The following is a 20,455-nucleotide window of genomic DNA, read 5'->3' as shown; positions in this document are numbered from 1 at the left end:
TGACCATGTATAGATAGATACTTTATCATACATTCATACTGTCTTGTAATTCTGCTTGATTTTTATCTCAAAATGTATCAGATTGATGCTTTTAAATAGGGCTGCACGATTCTGGAAAAAATTGAATCACGATTCTTTTGCTTAGAATTGAGATCACGATTCTCTGGCACGATTTTTTTCACAAAATGTTTATTGCACTGATGAACTTGAACAAAACAAAACAAAAAACATTGTAGTATGCAAAGCAATGTTTTTTTTGTTTTGTTGAAGTTCTGTCATTGGATGAGAAATGATTTTTACAAAAGTAAAAAAAAAAAAAAAAAAGTCTCCAAGATGAGAGGGCATCCTTTAATCCCTCATGTTGTACAGAGTTTATTGGGGCCGTATCCTTGGCTAGGTGATATGTGATAGCTGCTGTGGTCGGCTTTCTAAAACAGAGGCATAATGTTCCTCCTTTTCCAACAGCCATGTGACGTGACGTGAAGCTCGAAGTTGGGCTGTGAACAGTTGACAACGAATTTGTCTTCAAAATAAGAGCTTTACATTGCACCCCATTGGAGTTTAGAACTGGGTTCTTAGCGGGGGGCTTTTAATTTGAAAGTAGCGACCGTTCCTAGCTTGCGCTACAACAACAAGCTAGAGATCCAGGAGACGCTAGCATCTCCCGGATCTCAGCGGCTGTCCAGTTGCCCATCTAGCAGACGAGGCGGCAAATCGGCGGAGCAAAACAGACCCTCAATTTGCCGCCCTCTGTCTAAAACCGCGGACCTAGCTGCCAAAAGGACGGGCAGATTGGCGGCTTGCTGCCCTGTCTAAAAACGGCTTCTCACTCTCACTCCTTCCAAACACTCAACTGCAGGCGGGCTTCCTCCACTGAATCAAGTGCTGCGTTTGAGGGCGCTTCAAAAAATCCGTGAGGAAAATAGGAGCATTTGTTTGTGATTCAGCTCGAGATATAAAATGCTTCAGAATCCCTATGTGTGGAAATGAGATCACGTGTATGTGTGAATCGAGATCGCGATTTTTTAACGATATTTCGTGCAGCCCTACTTTTAAATATGAAATATTCAATATTTTCTTCCAGGGGAGCATGGCCCTGGACCCCCTGAGAGGGGTCGTATCCTTCTCACCTTTTTCACCCCTGACCCGTTTTCATGCCTGTAGACTATACTAGACACAATCCTAAGAAGAATTCTAATCAGCCAATTAACTCAAAACACCTACAGAGTCTTTCTGAGCATTTAATCTCTCAGTCTAGCCCAGTACACACAACCACAATCATTTCATTGTGTTGAATTTCCCTTCTCGCTGAAGTTATGCTGCCCACAGCATAATTACAGCAGGTCTGCCCTTTAATGATAAAGTCCTCACATTCAGTGGAGGTTTGCTGATGTAAAATAGTGTGCCATCACACTAAGTCTTTGTTTTTGTGTGTTTGTCCCAACAATTCTGTTGTGTATTATTTTAAAGAACGCATGGAGACGGCAAATAAGCAGCTTGCTACTAAAGACTGTGAAGGCTCAGAGGACAATCGCAAAACCATTTCCCAGCTGCTTGCACAGAGTGAGTACTACTATTAATAACAACCTTTATAAAGAAATACATTGTGTTTGTACTTGCAGCCATGTGCTTATGTGTGTTCAGACAAAGATACACTTCGTGAGAAGGAGAAGTTGGAGATGGAGTTGACTGCACTGCGCTCTACCACAGAAGACCAGAGGAGACACATTGAGATCAGAGACCAGGCACTCAACAATGCCCAGGCCAAAGTTGTAAAGCTGGAAGAGGAGGTAAGAGCATCACCGTAGACAATGCTCTTTAATGTCGACAAGGTTGGCTGGGCTTTGAGGTTAACCTCTTTTACTTTTCCAAAAGCTTGTCGGCTGGTTACCGTAGAATGTAATGAAACCACTTAATCCGACCACGGATGGACCATAGTCCGTCCTTCATGTCCCTGACGCCCACCTTCATATGGTCGATTTCTGTGCGGATAGCGGCCTAGTTGTTTGTAGTGTCGCCCGCATCGACTTTAGCTCCGACTTGAGGGCATTCATGTCCTCCGCCAATGCACTCTTAAGTTCCCCTCTGATGATTATAGAGATTTCTCACCTTATGGATGAAATGACTGCTTTCATTTTGTCAGCAGCCATTTCTGTACTTTCAGTCTGTATGAGTCGGTGTTACCTGTAGTCTGCCTCATGGTTCTTGCAGGCTGTGGAGCATTGCCATTGTACTTGTATTTCTGCAGTTTATCTGCGATTCATGCCAGTGTCATCTATCCAAGCTGATCTTTGGTTCCCCAGCAGTGACCTCGGTGAATTTCTGAACAGGTTTTCTTTTGGAAGTGGCTGTTCTAATTAAGGATTATAACAAGTTTTGCAGGAGCCCTGAGAATGGCATCCATCTCTTACTTTTTATCTAATAGTTTTGGCCTTTTATGTCATATTTATGATTTTTCATCTCATAATAATGACTTTTATCTCATACTTTTGAATTGACTGAACTTTTACTGAGATTCAAACTCAGTATTGTTTGGGAGATCTTGAAGAGGAGTGATTTATGTGTTGTGAAGAAGAGACACTTTTTTGGGGTACTTGAACTGTGTGTGTGGGTTTTGATGTTGCCTGCTGATTCCTGGTTGTTAAATAAGGGGCCATGCACTGAAATACATGGGTCCTTGTGTAAGGTTGACAGCTAAACAAAAATTACACCTGGAACTGTCAAACCGCTACAAACTTAAATCAGAAAAGCTTTTTTCTTTCTTCTCAATCATCATCTGTAGCGATATTTTATTGTTAACATTTAGCATTAACAAGTACGTTAATAACAAGATGTTTATTTACTTTCCAGTATTGCCTCAAAGAAAGAGTTGAGAGTTGGTCAAAACAACTGGTTTCACACAATATTTCTTTTCTAGAAGTTCTTTTCTCCTTCCAAGCACGAGTCGCACATTAGCAGTACATAGATGATGACTGAAGAGAGGCAGTCTCTTTTCATCCTTTATAATAGCAGAAAACAATACTCACAATTGAAGCAGTCACAAGATTATATGTGATCTCACTCAAAAAACAAAAATTAACACTCAACATATGATGGCAAGCAGATGAGATAAACAAGAGAGATGATGGTGGTTGTCTTAGGAGCGTAAAATATTGGCATGTTGTTTGTAATCTTTCCAGCATTGCATCTCACCATCTATCTCTTGGATAACAATACAGCATTAAGTTAACACACTCTCACTCTCAAACCACCACACTGTTGTCATTGTCTTTCAATCTGCTGTGTTACATTCTACTGACAAACTCTAGCTGGCTAGCTAGCTACCTTGCAAGCATTAGCAAGCAGATGTCATATATAGTAAGCATGAGTGACATGAAATGTGTAAGACCAATTAATTGTATTGAAAATAAAAATTATGGGGTCATTATTTATAAACTTTCCAGTATGTATTTCATTCACAAACCAGTTAGCAGCTTACCATTAAGACATGACACTCTGTCCATAACAACGTCTACTCAGCTGTGTTGCTACATGTTCTGCTGGCGCTGCTGAGTCTTGTTGTTGATAATGGAGTCTGAGCCCACTCTGCTGGACAAAGTATGTGATGACACCATTTCAAAATCTCCCCTAGCATAATTTTCTGCATTATATGGTCTGTAGATGTTGGCAATAGGCCTATTGTAGTGCCATATTGGCATCACTGATGGAGTCCGTCAGTGATGCCAGAACCAGTGTCTGATACACAAGGCCCGCTTGTTGTCAGAACAAAAGCTGCAGCTTTTCTCTAGCACTGTCCTTCCCTTGACAAAAATCAAAGCGCCTTTAGATTGTTGTCTAAGGTCCTCTTAGCGCTGTCTTTCTCTCTGCATTTCTCTCCACTATGTTCTTTCTTGTCCTGCTTTTATAGAGTTGCACCAATCTCTATTGCAAAGGTTGTTGCAAAGGCTCTAGTTCAAAGCAGGTTGAGTGACTTAAAGGGTATTTCCAATTTTACACATGAAAGTGTGTTTTACAGGTCTTGAGGAGCACTACTGCATATGTGAAAACGGTAGTATGTAGCCTTTTGTGGCTCAAGAGGAAGCTGCATGTAATCTAATAAATTGCCTCCAGTAATGTCACTCAATGGCAAAGTTGCATTATGGGTAATGCGGGTGCCAGATTTTTAAAAGGAAGAAGACTGTGGCTGTGTCCCAATTCAGGGTCTGCACACTTTGAGTGCGCATTTGAAGGGTGTCCCAATTGAAAGTGTTCTCATAATGCACCCGACAAATGCACACTCCTTTTACCTGTTTTTCGAGTGTGCACCGCTACTACACTTCGTGGTCTCACATATCCCAAGATTCATCGCGTGCCCGAAGAGAAGAAATAAATAAATAAATAATGGCGACCTCAAGTGGCGCAGATCTCGCATTTAAATGTAAGTATTGGGTTTATACTCAGTTTGTACTCCTTTGAACATCCAACGCCAGATATGTTAAACTTCAAGGGACATCAAAACCTCCACATTTCAGTTAAAATACGTTGGTAATGCTCAGCTTGATCCCTTTGGAAGTAAAGCCTTAAAAGCCTTCACTTTCAAACGTAAGATGTCCAGAGGTTGACTTGTATTTTATATCTTATTGTGACTGTGGAGATGTTATAGACTATTTTTACTTCATGTACATAAATGGACCAAGATGAACAGATTTAGATCAGGCTTTGATCCCTGCTTTATTTCAGACCGTAACACTGTAAAGTCTAGTTAAACGTTAGAATTGAATAAAGAGCTAAACTTAGGATTATCCTCGATAATTAGGATATTATTATCCTCGATGATGATTACATATTTTTTGCTGTATTAGAACTTTTTTGTCTGTTGACGTAACACAAAACGTCTTTTACATTTCATTGTGTTTTAGGGAGCAAACAGAGAGGAGGAAAAGGGGGAGGAGGATGAAGGAGGACACGAGGCTGCAGAGAGGATGGAGAGGCTCTTCTCTGCTCCAGAGGACAATCCTTACATTATAGCTGTTGTTATTTACTTAATGTATGGGTTCTTTTTATATTATTTGTTCATAATTGTTCATTTTATATAATTCATTAAATAAAATATTGTTCTATTGTTACACATTGTCTATTCCATTCAGTATTTACAGCTTAAGTACAATTTATAACAGCAAACGGCATCAAGTGCTACTTTTCAGGGACAACAAGGGATTTAATGTTTTCTTTTATTATGAAGGTCTTAACATTTACAACTATTTACAAAATTACAGCATAAATAACTATTTACAGATTATTATTCACTATTAACAAAAACAATTATTATTGAAAACAATATTAAAACAGTAACAGATGATGTACAGTAACAGGCTGAGCAGGAGTCCCTGCAGTGCTGCTGGGCTGGATGGTGTCAGTGGGACATTATCTGGGTTGGTACTCAGGGTGTTTGGGGGTCCAGTCTCCTCTGTCCACCACATCGTCCGTCAACTGGGTCTGCAGTTTTGACTCGATCGACGGCTGCCATGTCATTACGAATGTTTTAAGAAAGAGGCAATTTCAATTATAATAATAATAATAAATCATCACAACAAACAAAACTATCTACCAAACACTTTAAATAGGAATAACGCCTTTAAAATTTAAATAAAACCCTGGCGATCAGCAGTTTATATGTCAGCATTAACGTAATGTATCTGTATGTTAATTACCCCAAACTGTTAGCTAGCTAATAATGATAATATTTATAACATTACTGTGGGTTCAATAACAGGTTTACCTCTCCACGGTCCTCTCAGCTGGAGATAAACCAGAGCCGCTTCTCCTCTTCCTCCACAAGCAGGAGGATTAAAAAGGAAATCAGGAATTCCTGTAGCTCAAACAGATCTGACAGTCAAACTTTACTCTTCTTGTCACTTTCGAGGACCTGGGCTGCAGAAATAGTGACGTACGAGTAGAGGCGGGAACATCTGGTGAAGCAACCAGGAAATGCTGCAAAGGGTAGACTGTCCTATTTCACAAAAGTTGACGTGGCCTGCAAGGCGCACCGAAGTACACTCATTCGGTGAGACCGCAAAGGGCGAATACTTGAAGTGTGCAGACCCTGAATTGGGACACAGCCTGTGTCTGTGGTTCTGCTGTATCAGTTTTTGTCATTTGTTTTTAAAATGTATGAAATGAGTCCAATCTCCCCATGACCTGTAAATACACTTTGTTGGGGGTGCAATGGTAGCTCAGGTGGTAGAGCGCGCATCCCATGCACAGAGGCCTTATCCTTGCTGCTGCAGCCCTCGGTTCAAGTCCAACCTGCGGCACATCCCTGCACATCATCCCCCCTCTCTCTCATCCCATTTCCTGTCATTTCTCCAAGCTGTCCTGTGAATAAAGGCATAAAAGGCTGAACAAAAGGTGTTTAAGATACACTATGGTGTAACATTGGTGGAATTACCCTATAAGGGACAAGTGCAAGGAACACAGTGTGATCTGCAATCCATTTTAATCTATTTTTGAATCAATAACACTTTCATTGATGCAGATTTAAAAAAAGGTAATATTGACTATAACATTTAAAAACAAAAATGTTTTATGTATATATGACCCCAGACAAGGTCAAAGTTCACTTTGCATGCAAAACAAACCTCCATCTCACTCTTTGCCTGAGACAAGCAAGTGGGCGCAGCTATGATGGGGAGCTAGACATGGTTTTTACCTCCGAAAACTAAAGAAAAACATGTCAGAAAAGCGAAAGAAACTTTTAAATTTCACATTGATTGGGAGGAAGAGTTCATTTTTACGACAGTGAAAGAGAAGTGTGTGTGTGTTTCATTTGCGAAGCGACTGTGGCGATGGCAAAGTGGCACAATGTGGAGGGACACTTCAGTACGTGTCACCAAAGCTTTCAAGCTAACTAGCCACCTGGCAGTGCACCACGGGCAGAAAAAGTCTGTGAGTTATAGGCAGCTTTGGCAGAGAGCAGTCTTTTTTCCCAAAAACGGTGAAAAATTCACAAAAGCAACTGAAGCTTCAATTAGAGCTGCACATTTATTTATTTTTTTTAAGAAAAAAAGAGATGTGTACAAAAATATAAGAGACTCTGACATTCAAATGTTGAAACAGATTGAGATGAACAGAAATAAATAATGTTGCATGTTGAAATATATCTGTTTCCTACCATGGGAAACATTGTTAATTATTATTATTGCATGTGTGTGTGTGTGTGTGTGCCTGTGTGTGTGTTTGTGCAGCTGAAAAAGAAACAGGTTTATGTGGAGAAGGTGGAGAGGATGCAGCAGGCTCTGGCTCAGCTCCAGGCAGCCTGTGAGAAGAGAGAACAACTTGAACATCGACTCCGTACAAGACTGGAGAGAGAGCTGGAGTCACTACGCATGCAGCAGGTAACACACCAGGCCCGTCTCCTAGTAAAAAATGTTTTCATTTGAGAGCAACGTTTTGTTCCATCACGATGACAGAAAGCATGTATACGGTACATACAGTGGGGCAAAAAAGTATTTAGTCAGCCACCAATTGTGCAAGTTCTCCCACTTAAAAAGATGAGAGGCCTGTTATTTTCATCATAGGTATACCTCAACTATGAGAGACAAAATGAGAAGAAAAAAAATAAAAAATAAAATAAATAAATCCAGAAAATCACATTGTCTGATTTTTAAAGAATTTATTTGCAAATTATGGTGGAAAATAAGTATTTGGTCAATAACAAAAGTTCATCTCAATACTTTGTTATATACCCTTTGTTGGCAATGACAGAGGTCAAACGTTTTCTTTAAGTCTTCACAAGGTTTTCACACACTGTTGCTGGTATTTTGGCCCATTCCTCCATGCAGATCTCCTCTAGAGCAGTGATGTTTTGGGGCTGTCGCTGGGCAACACGGACTTTCAACTCCCTCCAAAGATTTTCTGTGGGGTTGAGATCTGGAGACTGGCTAGGCCACTCCAGGACCTTGAAATGCTTCTTACGAAGCCACTCCTTCGTTGCCCAGGCGGTGTGTTTGGGATCATTGTCATGCTGAAAGACCCAGCCACGTTTCATCTTCAATGCCCTTGCTGATGGAAGGAGGTTTTCACTCAAAATCTCATGATACATGGCCCCATTCATTCTTTCCTTTACCTGGATCAGTCGTCCTGGTCCCTTTGCAGAAAAACAGCCCCAAAGCATGATGTTTCCACCCCCATGCTTCACAGTAGGTATGGTGTTCTTTGGATGCAACTCAGCATTCTTTCTCCTCCAAACACGACAAGTTGAGTTTTTACCAAAAAGTTCTATTTTGGTTTCATCTGACCATGACATTCTCTCAGTCCTCTTCTGGATCATCCAAATGCTCTCTAGCAAACTTCAGACGGGCCTGGACATGTACTGGCTTAAGCAGGGGGACACGTCTGGCACTGCAGGATTTGAGTCCCTGGCGGCGTAGTGTGTTACTGATGGTAGCCTTTGTTACTTGTTACCAATTCCGTAAGGTTCGTCATTTAGTATGTGCGCCATGACAGGGGGCTGTTTATGTTTTGGAGTCTGTGTGCATGCAGGCTCGCCCCCCATTCCGGCTCTGTCCTTCCTGCGGCCAATCAACGCGCGCCTCATTACATATTAATACAATGCACATCTGGACCGGTCAAAACCTCGTGCATAATCTCGCGTGAGAAAGTCGCGGTATGAAAAAGTGTCAGAACAAGCTCTATGTTTGATTTTTAAAAAAAAATAAAAAATTCTAACAAGTTTTGAGAATTGATCCAAAGCGATCCAAGAGGGACTGGATATGTAAAAAACCAGGTGATGACTCCTTTAAGGAAGGTCCAGGAACAGACCAGTGCTTTCAAAGTCCTCCCTATTCACCCCGACATCTGCCGTTTCTTCAACATCCCCTGGCGTGGTACATATTACTTCGCCGTTAGGCTCACCTTTGGTTGCAAAGCAGCCTAAACTCTTCGACACCGCACCTGAAGCCCTCAGCTGGATCCAGTCTAACAATTTACCCCCACCTCATCGCCACCCGCTTCCGGCATGGTTACCCTGACTTCAGTCTTCTCCGACCTTGGGGTCCCATCGTCGCAGAGAAAACAGAGGGCCCCTCCACATCCCTCGAGTTTCTCTGAATCATTCTTGACACAAACAAGTTTTAGACTTCATTCCCGGCCGGAAAGCTCAACCAAACCTTCTTCTGCGCCCCGCGCCGCACTAAACGTCAACTTCTGTCCCTTCTGGGCCACATCAGCTTCGCCTTACGCATCATCCCCCAAGGGCGAGCCTTTATCTCCAACCTACCATCCATCACTTCTTCCGTCCCATCACTCTTGACCTCCATCCCCATGGATAGCTCGAGCCTTGCCGAAAACCGTCCGTGACTCAACCTTCTCACCAATTGGAACGGAATCACTTTCTTTTATGACGACCAACCGACTCACCCGCACGACATCCATCTGTACATCGATACTGCTCCTTAGGCCGGTTTTGGGGGGTTTCTACAATGGAAAATGGTTTGCGGCAGAATCGCCCCCAAAGCTTGCTCATGAATGCCAGAAGTTCAGAAGCTTGGCACCTCACGCAGATACCTTCCCTACGCCAGTCGGGCGTCGACATTCAACTCGTAAATCCGGCATAAATACCCCTGACAAGCGACTCCCAGAGCTCCATCATCAACAGCCTATCACCCTCAACCCTCTCTTCCTCCTGGACAGCTTGGAAAGCTTCCATTACTTTCACGACCAAAACAACACAACCTTTCCGTCATTCAATCTCATCACCGCTACTTCTTTCAGTACTCACGCCCATTCCACCTTGACAATTAATCACGTCATCAAACTTACCTTAGGGGTATCAGCTTCTTTTCTAAGACATAACCGGCAGTTCGTTAACGGTTCGTCAAGCCCTCACCATCTTCCTCTCTCTGCTGACTTGCAGTTAATCTGCCTCCACACCATCCGTTCCGGGTATGGCACTCCTCGAGTTGCCCGAACCCTGGAAGCCATGTTCTTGCTTGCTTTTCACTTTCCTCAGGTGCTCCGAATTCACCACCTCAATCATTCACATCGACCAAAGCCGCCATGCATGCATTTCAGACTCGTCTCGCTTTTCAGACCATTGTTTTCTATTTAAAGCTAACTAAAACCAATCGATCTGGTCCGCCTACACCCATCTTCTACTCCAAGGTCCAATCACCACCGAATCCTTTCAAACCATTGCTAACTTCTTGCAATTCTGCAAATGTCAGAGCATAACTATGACAGATTGTCTCTTCATCTCCGAATCCAGACAATGGCTACTCGTTTCTCGTTCCACCATCACTTTTGCCACATGCTCTCTTTGTCTGGTAATTTACACTTTAACTACTCCGGACACTCCTTCAGGATCGGAGCGGCCACTTCAGCCTCCCGTAAAGGCATCCCAGAACACTTCATGCGACCCATGGACCACTGGTCCTCCCAAACGTTTCACCACTACATCCGTTCAGATCTCAAAGATCTCAGATCCGCACAATCTCATCTTAAATGATTGGAGGTTTTTGGGGGTCCGTCGCTGCCCGAGTGCGGCGGCAGATTCTCTACAGAGCTTCCCCACAACGCACTCGAAGAGCTTGAAGAACTAAGATCTTCAACGTTTTGTTTTCTCTTTCTTTCATAATAAAGCGTTTAAACGTATCTTGTTGAAGGTGTGGTCCTTGCTAGTGAATTGAAGCTGATATGGCAAAGTTTCAGGAGCAGGACCACACCTCAACAGCGCCAGCTTCTGATATTCCTATAAATAACCACCTGACCCTCTCCTCGTCTTCGCTCTCGTATTCTGCGCCCCTCCCCCCCACCCAATTTCTCTCTCCCTGTGTCTTCTTTTCTTTCCTCTCCTTCGTAGGACCATGAGGGGGTCTGTCGCTGCCCGAGTGCGGCGGCGGATTCTCTACAGAGCTTCCCCACAACGCACTCGAAGAGCTCAAAGAACTAAGATCTTCAACGTTTTGTTTTCTCTTTCTTTCATAATAAATCGTTTAAACGTATCTTGTTGAAGGTGTGGTCCTTGCTAGTGAATACAGGTAACGAGTGGAGGACAGAGGAGCCTCTTAAAGAAGTTACAGGTCTGTGAGCGCCAGAAATCTTGCTTGTTTGTAGGTGACCAAATACTTATTTTACCGAGGAATTTACCAATTAATTCATTGAAAATCCAACAATGTGATTTCCTGGATTCTTTCCCCCCATTCTGTCTCTCATAGTTGAAGTGTACCTATGATGAAAATTACAGGCCTCTCTCATCTTTTTAAGTGGGAGAACTTGCACAATTGGTGGCTGACTAAATACTTTTTTGCCCCACTGTATATATATATTTATAATTTTGAACAAATTAAATATAGATTTAATAATAAAACATTTTTTTTAAAAATTTCACGGCATGTTTTACATACCAGATGAGCATAATGTACAAGCATGCTTATCCAAATCTCTCTATAAAAGCAAGGAATCTCTGTCTGTGTGTCTGTCTGTGTGTGTGTGTGTTCCTCAAATATCTCTGCGGATCAGGATCAGACTGACCTGAGACTTATAACATGGCTGCTGCGTGGTTAAGGGTGTGCGACGCTGGATTTGTTTGGACTGCAATTATACCGTTAATAAATTATTTCATAAATGCTTTACAAATTCCGCGAGCATTGTCCACCGGAGCCACCACAGTCACGTGCGCACCAGAGCCAATCACTGCACACCGTAGCCACGTGCGCACCAGAGCCAATCACTGCAGAGCTCAAGCCCACGACATACCTTAAAGGAGTCATCACCTGGTTTTTTACATATGCAGTCCCTCTTGGATCGCTTTGGATCAATTCTTAAAACTTATTAGAAATTAAAAAAATTAAAAAAAATCAAACATAGAGCTTGTTCTGACACTTTTTCATACCGCGACTTTTTCACGCGAGATTATGCGCGAGGTTTTGAGCAGAGAAATAAGCAGATTCGGCGTGCTCACTCAGAAAGTCTGGCTGAGGACGGCTGTGAGCTGATGCTCATGCAATTAGCCTCCTGTGGTAACGTCACCACAGGAGCAGAGTCAAAATCTCGTGCTTTAGGAACGCGCACTATTGTGCGCTATTCCTGTTCAGAAAAAGAGCCAAAGCGAAAAAAATAAGCCACTTTCAAACTCCAGCTTTTCAGGCAAGTTTCAACAGAGGTCCAACACCAATATGCATGATTTAATGAGAGAAATTGCGATTTCCGGGTGATGACTCCTTTAAGAAACAAGAGGATTTATACCTGCAGCGGCGCGAGCTGAACCAGGATTTTGCCGGCGGTTCGGTCCCGTTCTGTTCTGTGCATATAAACTGACTGTTGTGGATCAATGAGACTAAATGAGTCTGGACCGAGTCTGTTCGTGTCTGAGGAGATCTGGAGACGATCGGACAACAAAGTGGAATCGGAATCTGTGGATGTTCGTGTGTAGCTAGCTGCTAGCCCACCCACACGGCCCACCTCCCGAGTCGACGGACCGGACGCACGAGCACGTCCAAAACCGGACTTTTTCGCAAACATTGCCGTCACGTTTGCTTTGTGTCTGGTGCAGGAAGAAACGGTAAAAACGGGCTTTTGTCACAAAAGTGTCCAAGCAGCAAGTTTGGTTGTTGAGGAACAGGGGAAGTTGTGGGAGGGACGGAGGCGGATGAATGACAGGCAATGACAGCGATAGAGACAGCGATATTGAGAGTTGAGAGATTTGTGAAATTTAGCGTGTTTGGAGTGTATAGTTAGTGTGTTATGTAGTGTTTGGTGTAGTGTGTTTAGTGTGTAGTGGAGTCGTTTTTTTGTTTAATGAGTCAACACAATGAGGAGACTGCTGAATGTGGAGCAGGCAGTGCAGCTCTTCATTCAGCTGGAAGGAGCTCAGGCAGACCAGAGCATTGCCTGCATTTAAATGTAAATAGTTACATATAACGTACATTTTTAAGATGTATGCACATATTTAGCAAACAACAATTTATATTTGCATTATAAGTAATAAAAAATTGTTTGTTAAACATATTTGTGGTTTTCACAGTAAAAAAATCTAAATTTTTCTACTCAGATTTTATGTTTTTTTGTGATTTTAGGTCCATTGTGTTAATACAGTATGTCAAAATAAAAAAATAACTGTACAGTCACACATGTGAGTTTGTGCTGAAAATAATGACACCAAGTAAATCGTTTTTAAGGTGAAATATAATGGCAAAATCAAAAATAGTAAAAAACGGCCAATTATACCCTGGAATATTGGATTTCATAACAAACCTAATTATCCCTGACGTCCCACCTTCAAACACAGCTTCATTTGGCCATCCATGAAAAAGCTACTTAACCTCCCACTTTTCTATAGGAATACATATTTCCTACGGGCACTGCACTAGTATATCATAATTTGGCACATATGTAAAGGCAGAAGCAGATTATATACCTGCATTTTTGTTTACAAGATTTTCATCCATATACATCCTACTCCTAGCAGTAATTAAACCCCTGAAACCTCTATGTTCCTCCCAGTTACATATTTGCCTTTTTTTTTCAGGGAAAATGCCATGCTCAGACCAAACACAATGCAAATTAGTTGCATGACTAGATTACATACAAAATCAATGATGAGATATGATTAGATGCGATTTATTAAGGTGAGTTGAAAATATTGAAATCAAGCAAAATTTTCGTGTGGCAATGAACTGGGATGAAATCCGCAGCACGATTGTCCAGGAGCTTAGTGATGCCCTGATCCAGGTCTGGGAGGAGATCCCCCTGGAAATCATTCATCGACTCATCAGGAGCTATCCAGATGTTGTCAGGAGCAGGCACTCAGGGGCCATACACACTTCTGAGTCATTTTATGAGTTGCCATGATAAAATTCACGGAAGTTGGATCAGCCTCTGATTTGAAATGTTTAATTTGTGGTGGGGTTTTGAATCCAGCTGTTAGTGGGTTGATGATTGTGTTTTCCATTAATAGTTTTTTCATCATTTTGTTGTCAACAAATTTAACAATGTACATCAGTAAAGATTTTCAACAAAGTTTGTGCCAGGAAGCCAGCAAATGTAATTGAAATTCACAGATTCTGTTTAGAGGAGTGGTTAAAAATTCGGCTAGAGCGCGATCAGGATCTTATGGATGGCCATGGAAGGGAAATTTGACCTAATATTAGAATAACTATATGTATATTTTTGAGCCAGCAGATTTGGTCACATTTTCAGAAGACCTATAATAAATTCATTATTGAACCAAACGTCATTAATGTTTTTGTGAACAAGTAGTTTGTGTTCCACTCATTCCATCACAGAAAAATGAGAGTTCAAATCAGTGGAACTCAAGACTGCTGTGATATTCATGTTTTTTACACGTATATTAAAACTTGTAAAAGTACCTTTTCAACCTTGTGAACAGATTTGGATTCTTTGAGGCTTGATTGATGTTCCTCCAAATAGTATCCCAAGCCTTTTTTTTTTTTTTTTGGAGAATTTGAAGTTTTGTCATTTTTATAGGTTGTTTACTTTTTTAAAATTATTATTATTATTATTAGTATTATTATTAGTATTATTATTATTTGATACATTGATTAATTAATTGTTTACCAGGTTATTTCCCATCATAAAGAAAAGTGGTTTATAGGAACTTTTCTTTATTTAGAAATATATTGTTGATACAGTTTCTCTTCTCTTGTTTGTATTGTACAGTTGATTTGTAAGTTCATGCTTGGAAAGTTCAGATTTCCACTGATAACTGTATAAGGGGAACTACATTTGGAAAATAAAATACATAGGTGATGAGCCAGCAACATACATATGTTGTTTTGAATCCAGAAATGACAGTTCTGTATCCCTCATTTTTTTTCTGCCTCCATATTTTTTGCCTCCTTTGTCCCCTCCAGCGTCAAGGAGGCAATCAAAGCAGTGGTGTGGTCCCATCCGAGTACAATGCCACAGCGCTCATGGAACATCTAAGGGAGAAGGAGGAGCGGATCCTAGCTCTGGAGGCAGACATGACCAAGTGGGAACAGAAGTACTTGGAGGAGAGCGTGATGAGGCAGTTTGCTCTGGACGCTGCTGCATCTGTTGCCACTCAGAGGTGAATGTGAATAAGAGTTATTTCATTCTTTAAGCCATTTCTTCAGACATTGATACCTCTTAAAGGCCGCTCAAATGTAGATTAGCTAATTTGGAATTGCAGCATTATTCTCTGGTTCTTGTTCTTCTTATTGTTTAGGATTCCTTACAATCCTAGACAGTTTCTGAATTAATCTTAGAAGTCTGGTGATTGGATTTCATGTTTGCCACCATCTTTGTAAGAGTAATGAAATGGAGCCGGAATAGAGCGCAAGTCCATCAAATTGTAACCACCTTGACCTTTTAGTCAAGCCAAATCATCCCCAAACATACCAGACTTTATGTTCCCTGATTAGAAAAGTTGAACTTAACTTTGATTTACACCCTGGTGATTTCTATATAATTAAGTACCTTACACCTAGTGGTCATTTGAAGAACTGCAGCTACTGGATTATTATTATTTTTTTTTTACACAAGCCCCATTCACTCTGCCCTTTCAAGACGGAAATCATGCGCTTTAGAGGAGGGACAGTTTAGTTCCGCCTCTGATCCACCACTGGAGATAGTAACAGAGCCGCAAAAGGAGCGAGATAGCGTATGTGTGAATGGAAAAGCCGGCAGCGCAGGACAAGAGTGTGTTGCTCTGATGGTGTTCAGTCTGACAACTAACTCATCAAATAAAAGAGAAATGTCCCACAACCCACAAAGCAACGTTACAACACCAAACAACTTGAATATGGTAGCAATTGGTGTCTTAAGCATCTTATATGTGGAAATAATACAGAATTTCTACATGGTGATCCTGTCTCTCCTCCTCCTCTTTGTCACATTTCTGCCCAGAAATGTCCGAGTCTAAAGGAGAGCTAGTTGCGGCAATAATGCGATATCTCTGTGTGAAAAAGGCTTCTTACTACGGTAGTTGGGTGTTACTACTATTTTAAAATGTGTGTTTTTAACATTTTGCTGCTCTTTAAATGGCCTAATGGGAACCCAAATCCCAGGATGAGACAACATTCACAACAGTTCAGAAGTTAAGACTAGAGATGCACCGATCGATCGGCAACCGATCGCAATCGGCCGATAATGCCCCTATCGGTTTTGATCGGAGTTCTCAAAATAGATCACATCAGGCCGATCAGATGAAGTTTAAGTATAAAGACAGTGCATAAACTGCATGCAGGGAGGGAATTTCATGGCCGCCGTTGCCCCGCACTTTGGCCTTGATGCCCCGTGAAAAAAAAACTCATCGTAGGCCACAGTGGCCTCTGTGCCCCTGGCCCGGTCAGCGTAGCGAGCTTGCCTTGAATTACAGCCACCTGAGTGCACAGTAGTCACTCACAGTAACTTCAGTGAGTCCGCGGTTTGCGCAGGTGGAGTCTCATCATCACGATGATCTCACGTGAAAGCCTCTCAAACAGCAGCAGCAATGTCTCAAAACAGAAGAACGAAACTTACAGCACAGGTGCGAAAGCGAGCGCAGCCGGTTTTGACATGATACGTAAGAGACTTATGTGGTAGGATTTAGTCCGGTAAAGTTGGAAATATATTCACAGATTCGAACTTCCCGGATCAATAACTCATAAGTGAAACCTTGTTAAAACACAAACGACGGCTCTTTCCTACCGTAGTAAGGTACACAACGAGCTACAACCGTATTTTCATCAAAACGAGCGTCTGGACATTAACTCTGGTCTGTGATCAGCCGTCTGTGAGACGAGGGCGCAGGGATCGTCTACAAAGTGCTACACTGAAAAGAGAAACTACAAAAAATTCAATAACTTCACTATTATTCAGAGTGTAGTGTCACCAAAATCACTCCACACATCAGTGGTCTCCTGCTGGTTATTCTACAATTTTTGTTTGGAAAAAATGTGCTTTGCCATAATTTTGGGGAATATCTATTGGGAGAAATATTCAATAACACTAATATTCAGTGAGGTGTCACAAAACCCACCTCACCCTAACCCTACTTAACAAAAACTACTTTCTAATGTAACTTTAACTTGATTTTGGTATAAAAAAATGTTTTAATACACAATCCATGTCTTATTATAAATTAGGATGTTATGGTATCAGTCTGAATGGTAAATCAACACATTTTACCCAGTGGCCTTTGTGTCCTGTCATGTGGGCTTGGTGCCCCTGAAAAAAAAACTGAAGGCCAAATGGACTTGCCCCTAAAATGACAAAATTCCCACCCTGACTGCATGCATTCCCACTAGTTATCTACAGTTACTCTATGTAAGCTGAGTCCAAGTTGTCTCTAAGAGAGTCTCTAGAGTGTGAAATATTGCACATTGCCTCAGCCTGCAATAAAACTGTGGTCAATTCATGATACTTTCTCATCTCCTAATGTTTATACTTAATAATACAATGTCAATGTTGTATAAGAAGAATCATTAATTAAATATATGAAAGTTACACAAGACAACAATATAGAAGAATTTATGGATTTGACGCTGTGATCGGTGATCGGCAATATCGGGATCGGCAGATACTGCTTTCGGTGATCGGTGATCGGTGATCGGCCCCAAAAATCCTGATCGGTGCATCTCTAGTTAAGACTGAAGAGCTGTTGATGGCCTACTTTTTGACACTGTGGTTATTTTTTGGACGATCCCTTCTGTATTGCAGGGATACTTCTGCAGTAGTGATAAGCCACTCTCCGAGTAGCAGCTATGACACGTCGGTGGAGGCTCGAATCCAGAAGGAAGAAGAGGAGATTCTCATGGCCAATCGGCGTTGTCTGGACATGGAGAGCAGGTAATATACTTAGCAAATACATTCAGCCTCCCTGTGACCTGAACATTTACTGTACGTATAAATAGATGGAGCTCAATGACATCTCACGAACACCAAGTGGACCATGATCTAACATTCAGCAATGTGAGACCTAAAATTCGGACCAAATGAACTAAACACGGGGTGAAAAAGCACTTGTGTAGCTCTCAGGGTCTCACTTCCCTGCAATAACTGTGGGTCCATTTTGGTCCTCCCTCTTGCTCTGCCTAATCCAGGATAAAAAACCTACATGCCCAGATCATAGAAAAAGACGCTATGATAAAGGTGCTCCATCAGCGCTCCAGGAAGGAGCCCATCAAGTCGGACACACCGTCTGCCATGAGGCCCTCTAAGTCTCTGATGTCTATCTCCAACACTGGCTCTGCTGGTTCAGGACTGCTTTCTCACAGCCTGGGACTTAGTAGCTCACCCATCACTGAAGAACGCAAGGACACTACCTGGAAGGGCAGCCTGGGTAAGAACCAGCAGTCCTCACAGAGTATTTACCTGTTGTTGCACACTCAATGTTTATGAGTGACAATTGCTCTCTTCTCATGTCTATCCAGGGGTTCTGCTTGGCCCTGAGTTCCGTACAGAGTCTCTCAGGACAGAATCAATCTCTTCATCCCCCTCTCCGGTGCTGTCCACCTCGATGACTGCAGGCCACTCGAAGACAGGCAGCAGGGACAGCTGCACGCAGACTGAAAAGGGCCAAAATCAGGACACCAGCAAGCCCAGCACTCCAGCCCTGCAGAGCATGACGCTGCCTGCCCGCCTGTCCAGCGCCAGCCCTGTCTACATCCCTGACCGCTTAGCAGGTCAGCTCACACTCTCTGTCAGACAAGTCATTATGAGCTTGGAGGCATGTCAGGCTCCCTACACACCCACAGTATGCCTCACTTGACGGGTACCTTGCTTGGTCGGGCAGTAACTACCCTAGTTCTTTAACATGTCAAAATGTAGGTTTAGCAAATAATCCCAATGCATCCTCAATGATTTTAATCACCCGCTGTTGAGCCTTCCTGTGCTGGGATGTTCTTGATGTTTCTAGTCAGGACTCTTTTCTAGTGAAAAACAACAGTGAAGTTTGACCAGAATCTGCCTCCAGATTTTAGCCTTCCTTAGTTTCCGCAGGAAGTGGAGTATTTTCTCATGTCAATGAAATTCATAGGGGTGGTATAGACTTGCCCCTGTAACTCACACACCAAAAATGACCAGAATGTGGCGCTATTATCAACACAAAAGTGTTTTTGGCAAGTAACTCGGACATAACATATTGCACATTTTTAAACCTCATATCTACATGTTCCCTAAATTGAGCTGAATTGTATGATGTGGGCCACGCCCACTTTCACAGTAAATTTCCATTCACAGATACTAAATGCCATTGTCAGTCGTCGTTTAAAAAACTTGACTGACAAACGTTGGCCAAATAAATACTTGTATTTCACACCGATTATAAAGTAAAAAACACAGCCATGGAACCGGCTTACAGCAAAACACAGGCAGGCTAAAGGGATGCTCTTTGAGCTAGCACACCAATATAACGTTACAGGCCTACTGTTATTTGTTGACATCTAACCTGATTAGCCCGAAGCTTACTGCTTTAGCATTTTTTCTCTTAGGGCGCATTCACACTCAGCCCTGCTGCACCGTACTGGCCCAAGCATGATTGTCCCCTGCCCAGTCCCCTGCTGCCCTGCACTCACATTGCTCCGACCTTGACTGGACCTGAGCACGGTTACCTCTTGTACATACATCGCATCATGGCGTGGTTGCAGCACATTGGGGAACAACCTTTTGTTGCCTTTTTTGTGTCGTCTTGGTCATAGATTGCCCTCTCACATTCCTGGATTTCTTGCTTATGCAAGGCGACGTAATATGCATGATTGTACTTCATGTCAGCATTGTGCACCTGTGCTAATGTGGGTGGCTGTGACTCAGGGGTAGAGCCAGTGTCCTGTCATCGGAAGGTCCTGGTCTGCATGTCGAAGTGTCCGTGGGCAAGATACTAAACCCCAAACTGTTCCTGATGTGCTGGTCGGCACCTTGCATGGCAGCTATCGCCATCAGTGTAGGAATTACTGTAAGTCACTTTGGACAAAAGCATCTGCTAAATGCCCTCAATGTAAAATGCAATGCAATGTCAATGTAATACATGAGCAACTGTACTGAGGTACTTCTTCCAAATGTCCCAGGGGCAAGGAAGTGTACCATGCTTGAGTGCAGTATGGGGCGCTCACACTAGTAAAAAAAAATGGACTTTGGGGTCAAACATGCTTGGGTATGGTATGGATGGCCTAGTGTGGAAGTAAGTAAATGTTTTATTCAGATGGAAAACAGAGCATACAGCCACACACTGACAATGCAATAACGGGAATTGTCTCAAAAACAATTTGTAGTGGCCGTTTGTCAGAAAATCAATTTAACTGAAACTTGTCAAAATCAAAGAGGGCCACTTCGGCACCATGGGGGTGAATTGTACGCAGGCAAGTTATAATAGGGCTGTCACTTTTTCAAAAAATCAAGTTTGCACGAATTTGAAATGACACGCAATTTATTCAAATGTATTCGAATGCCCCCCCCCCCCCCCCAACTCCATTTCTATCATGAGATCCCGAAACGATACCAATGGGCCGCATAAGATTTC

General features: G+C 42.3%; 1 protein-coding gene across 1 annotated transcript in view; it reads left to right on the top strand.

Annotated features, from left to right (window-relative positions):
* Positions 1–18,709, top strand: part of amot (angiomotin) — a 79,693-nt gene extending 60,984 nt beyond the window's left edge. Inside the window, exons 7-13 of the mRNA XM_030438943.1 lie at positions 1,471–1,563; positions 1,645–1,790; positions 7,224–7,373; positions 14,850–15,046; positions 17,659–17,787; positions 18,042–18,280; positions 18,372–18,709. Of these exons, the coding sequence (XP_030294803.1) occupies positions 1,471–1,563; positions 1,645–1,790; positions 7,224–7,373; positions 14,850–15,046; positions 17,659–17,787; positions 18,042–18,280; positions 18,372–18,709 (1,292 nt within the window). The remainder of the gene's footprint in view (positions 1–1,470; positions 1,564–1,644; positions 1,791–7,223; positions 7,374–14,849; positions 15,047–17,658; positions 17,788–18,041; positions 18,281–18,371) is intronic.
* The last annotated feature ends 1,746 nt before the right edge of the window (positions 18,710–20,455 follow it).

The sequence above is a fragment of the Sparus aurata genome, chromosome 13, assembly GCF_900880675.1.
Source record: "Sparus aurata chromosome 13, fSpaAur1.1, whole genome shotgun sequence".
In the NCBI taxonomy this organism is placed as follows: Eukaryota; Metazoa; Chordata; class Actinopteri; order Spariformes; family Sparidae; genus Sparus; species Sparus aurata.
The sequence above is the reverse complement of the archived record's forward strand: the minus strand, read 5'-3'. Positions and strand labels throughout refer to the sequence as shown.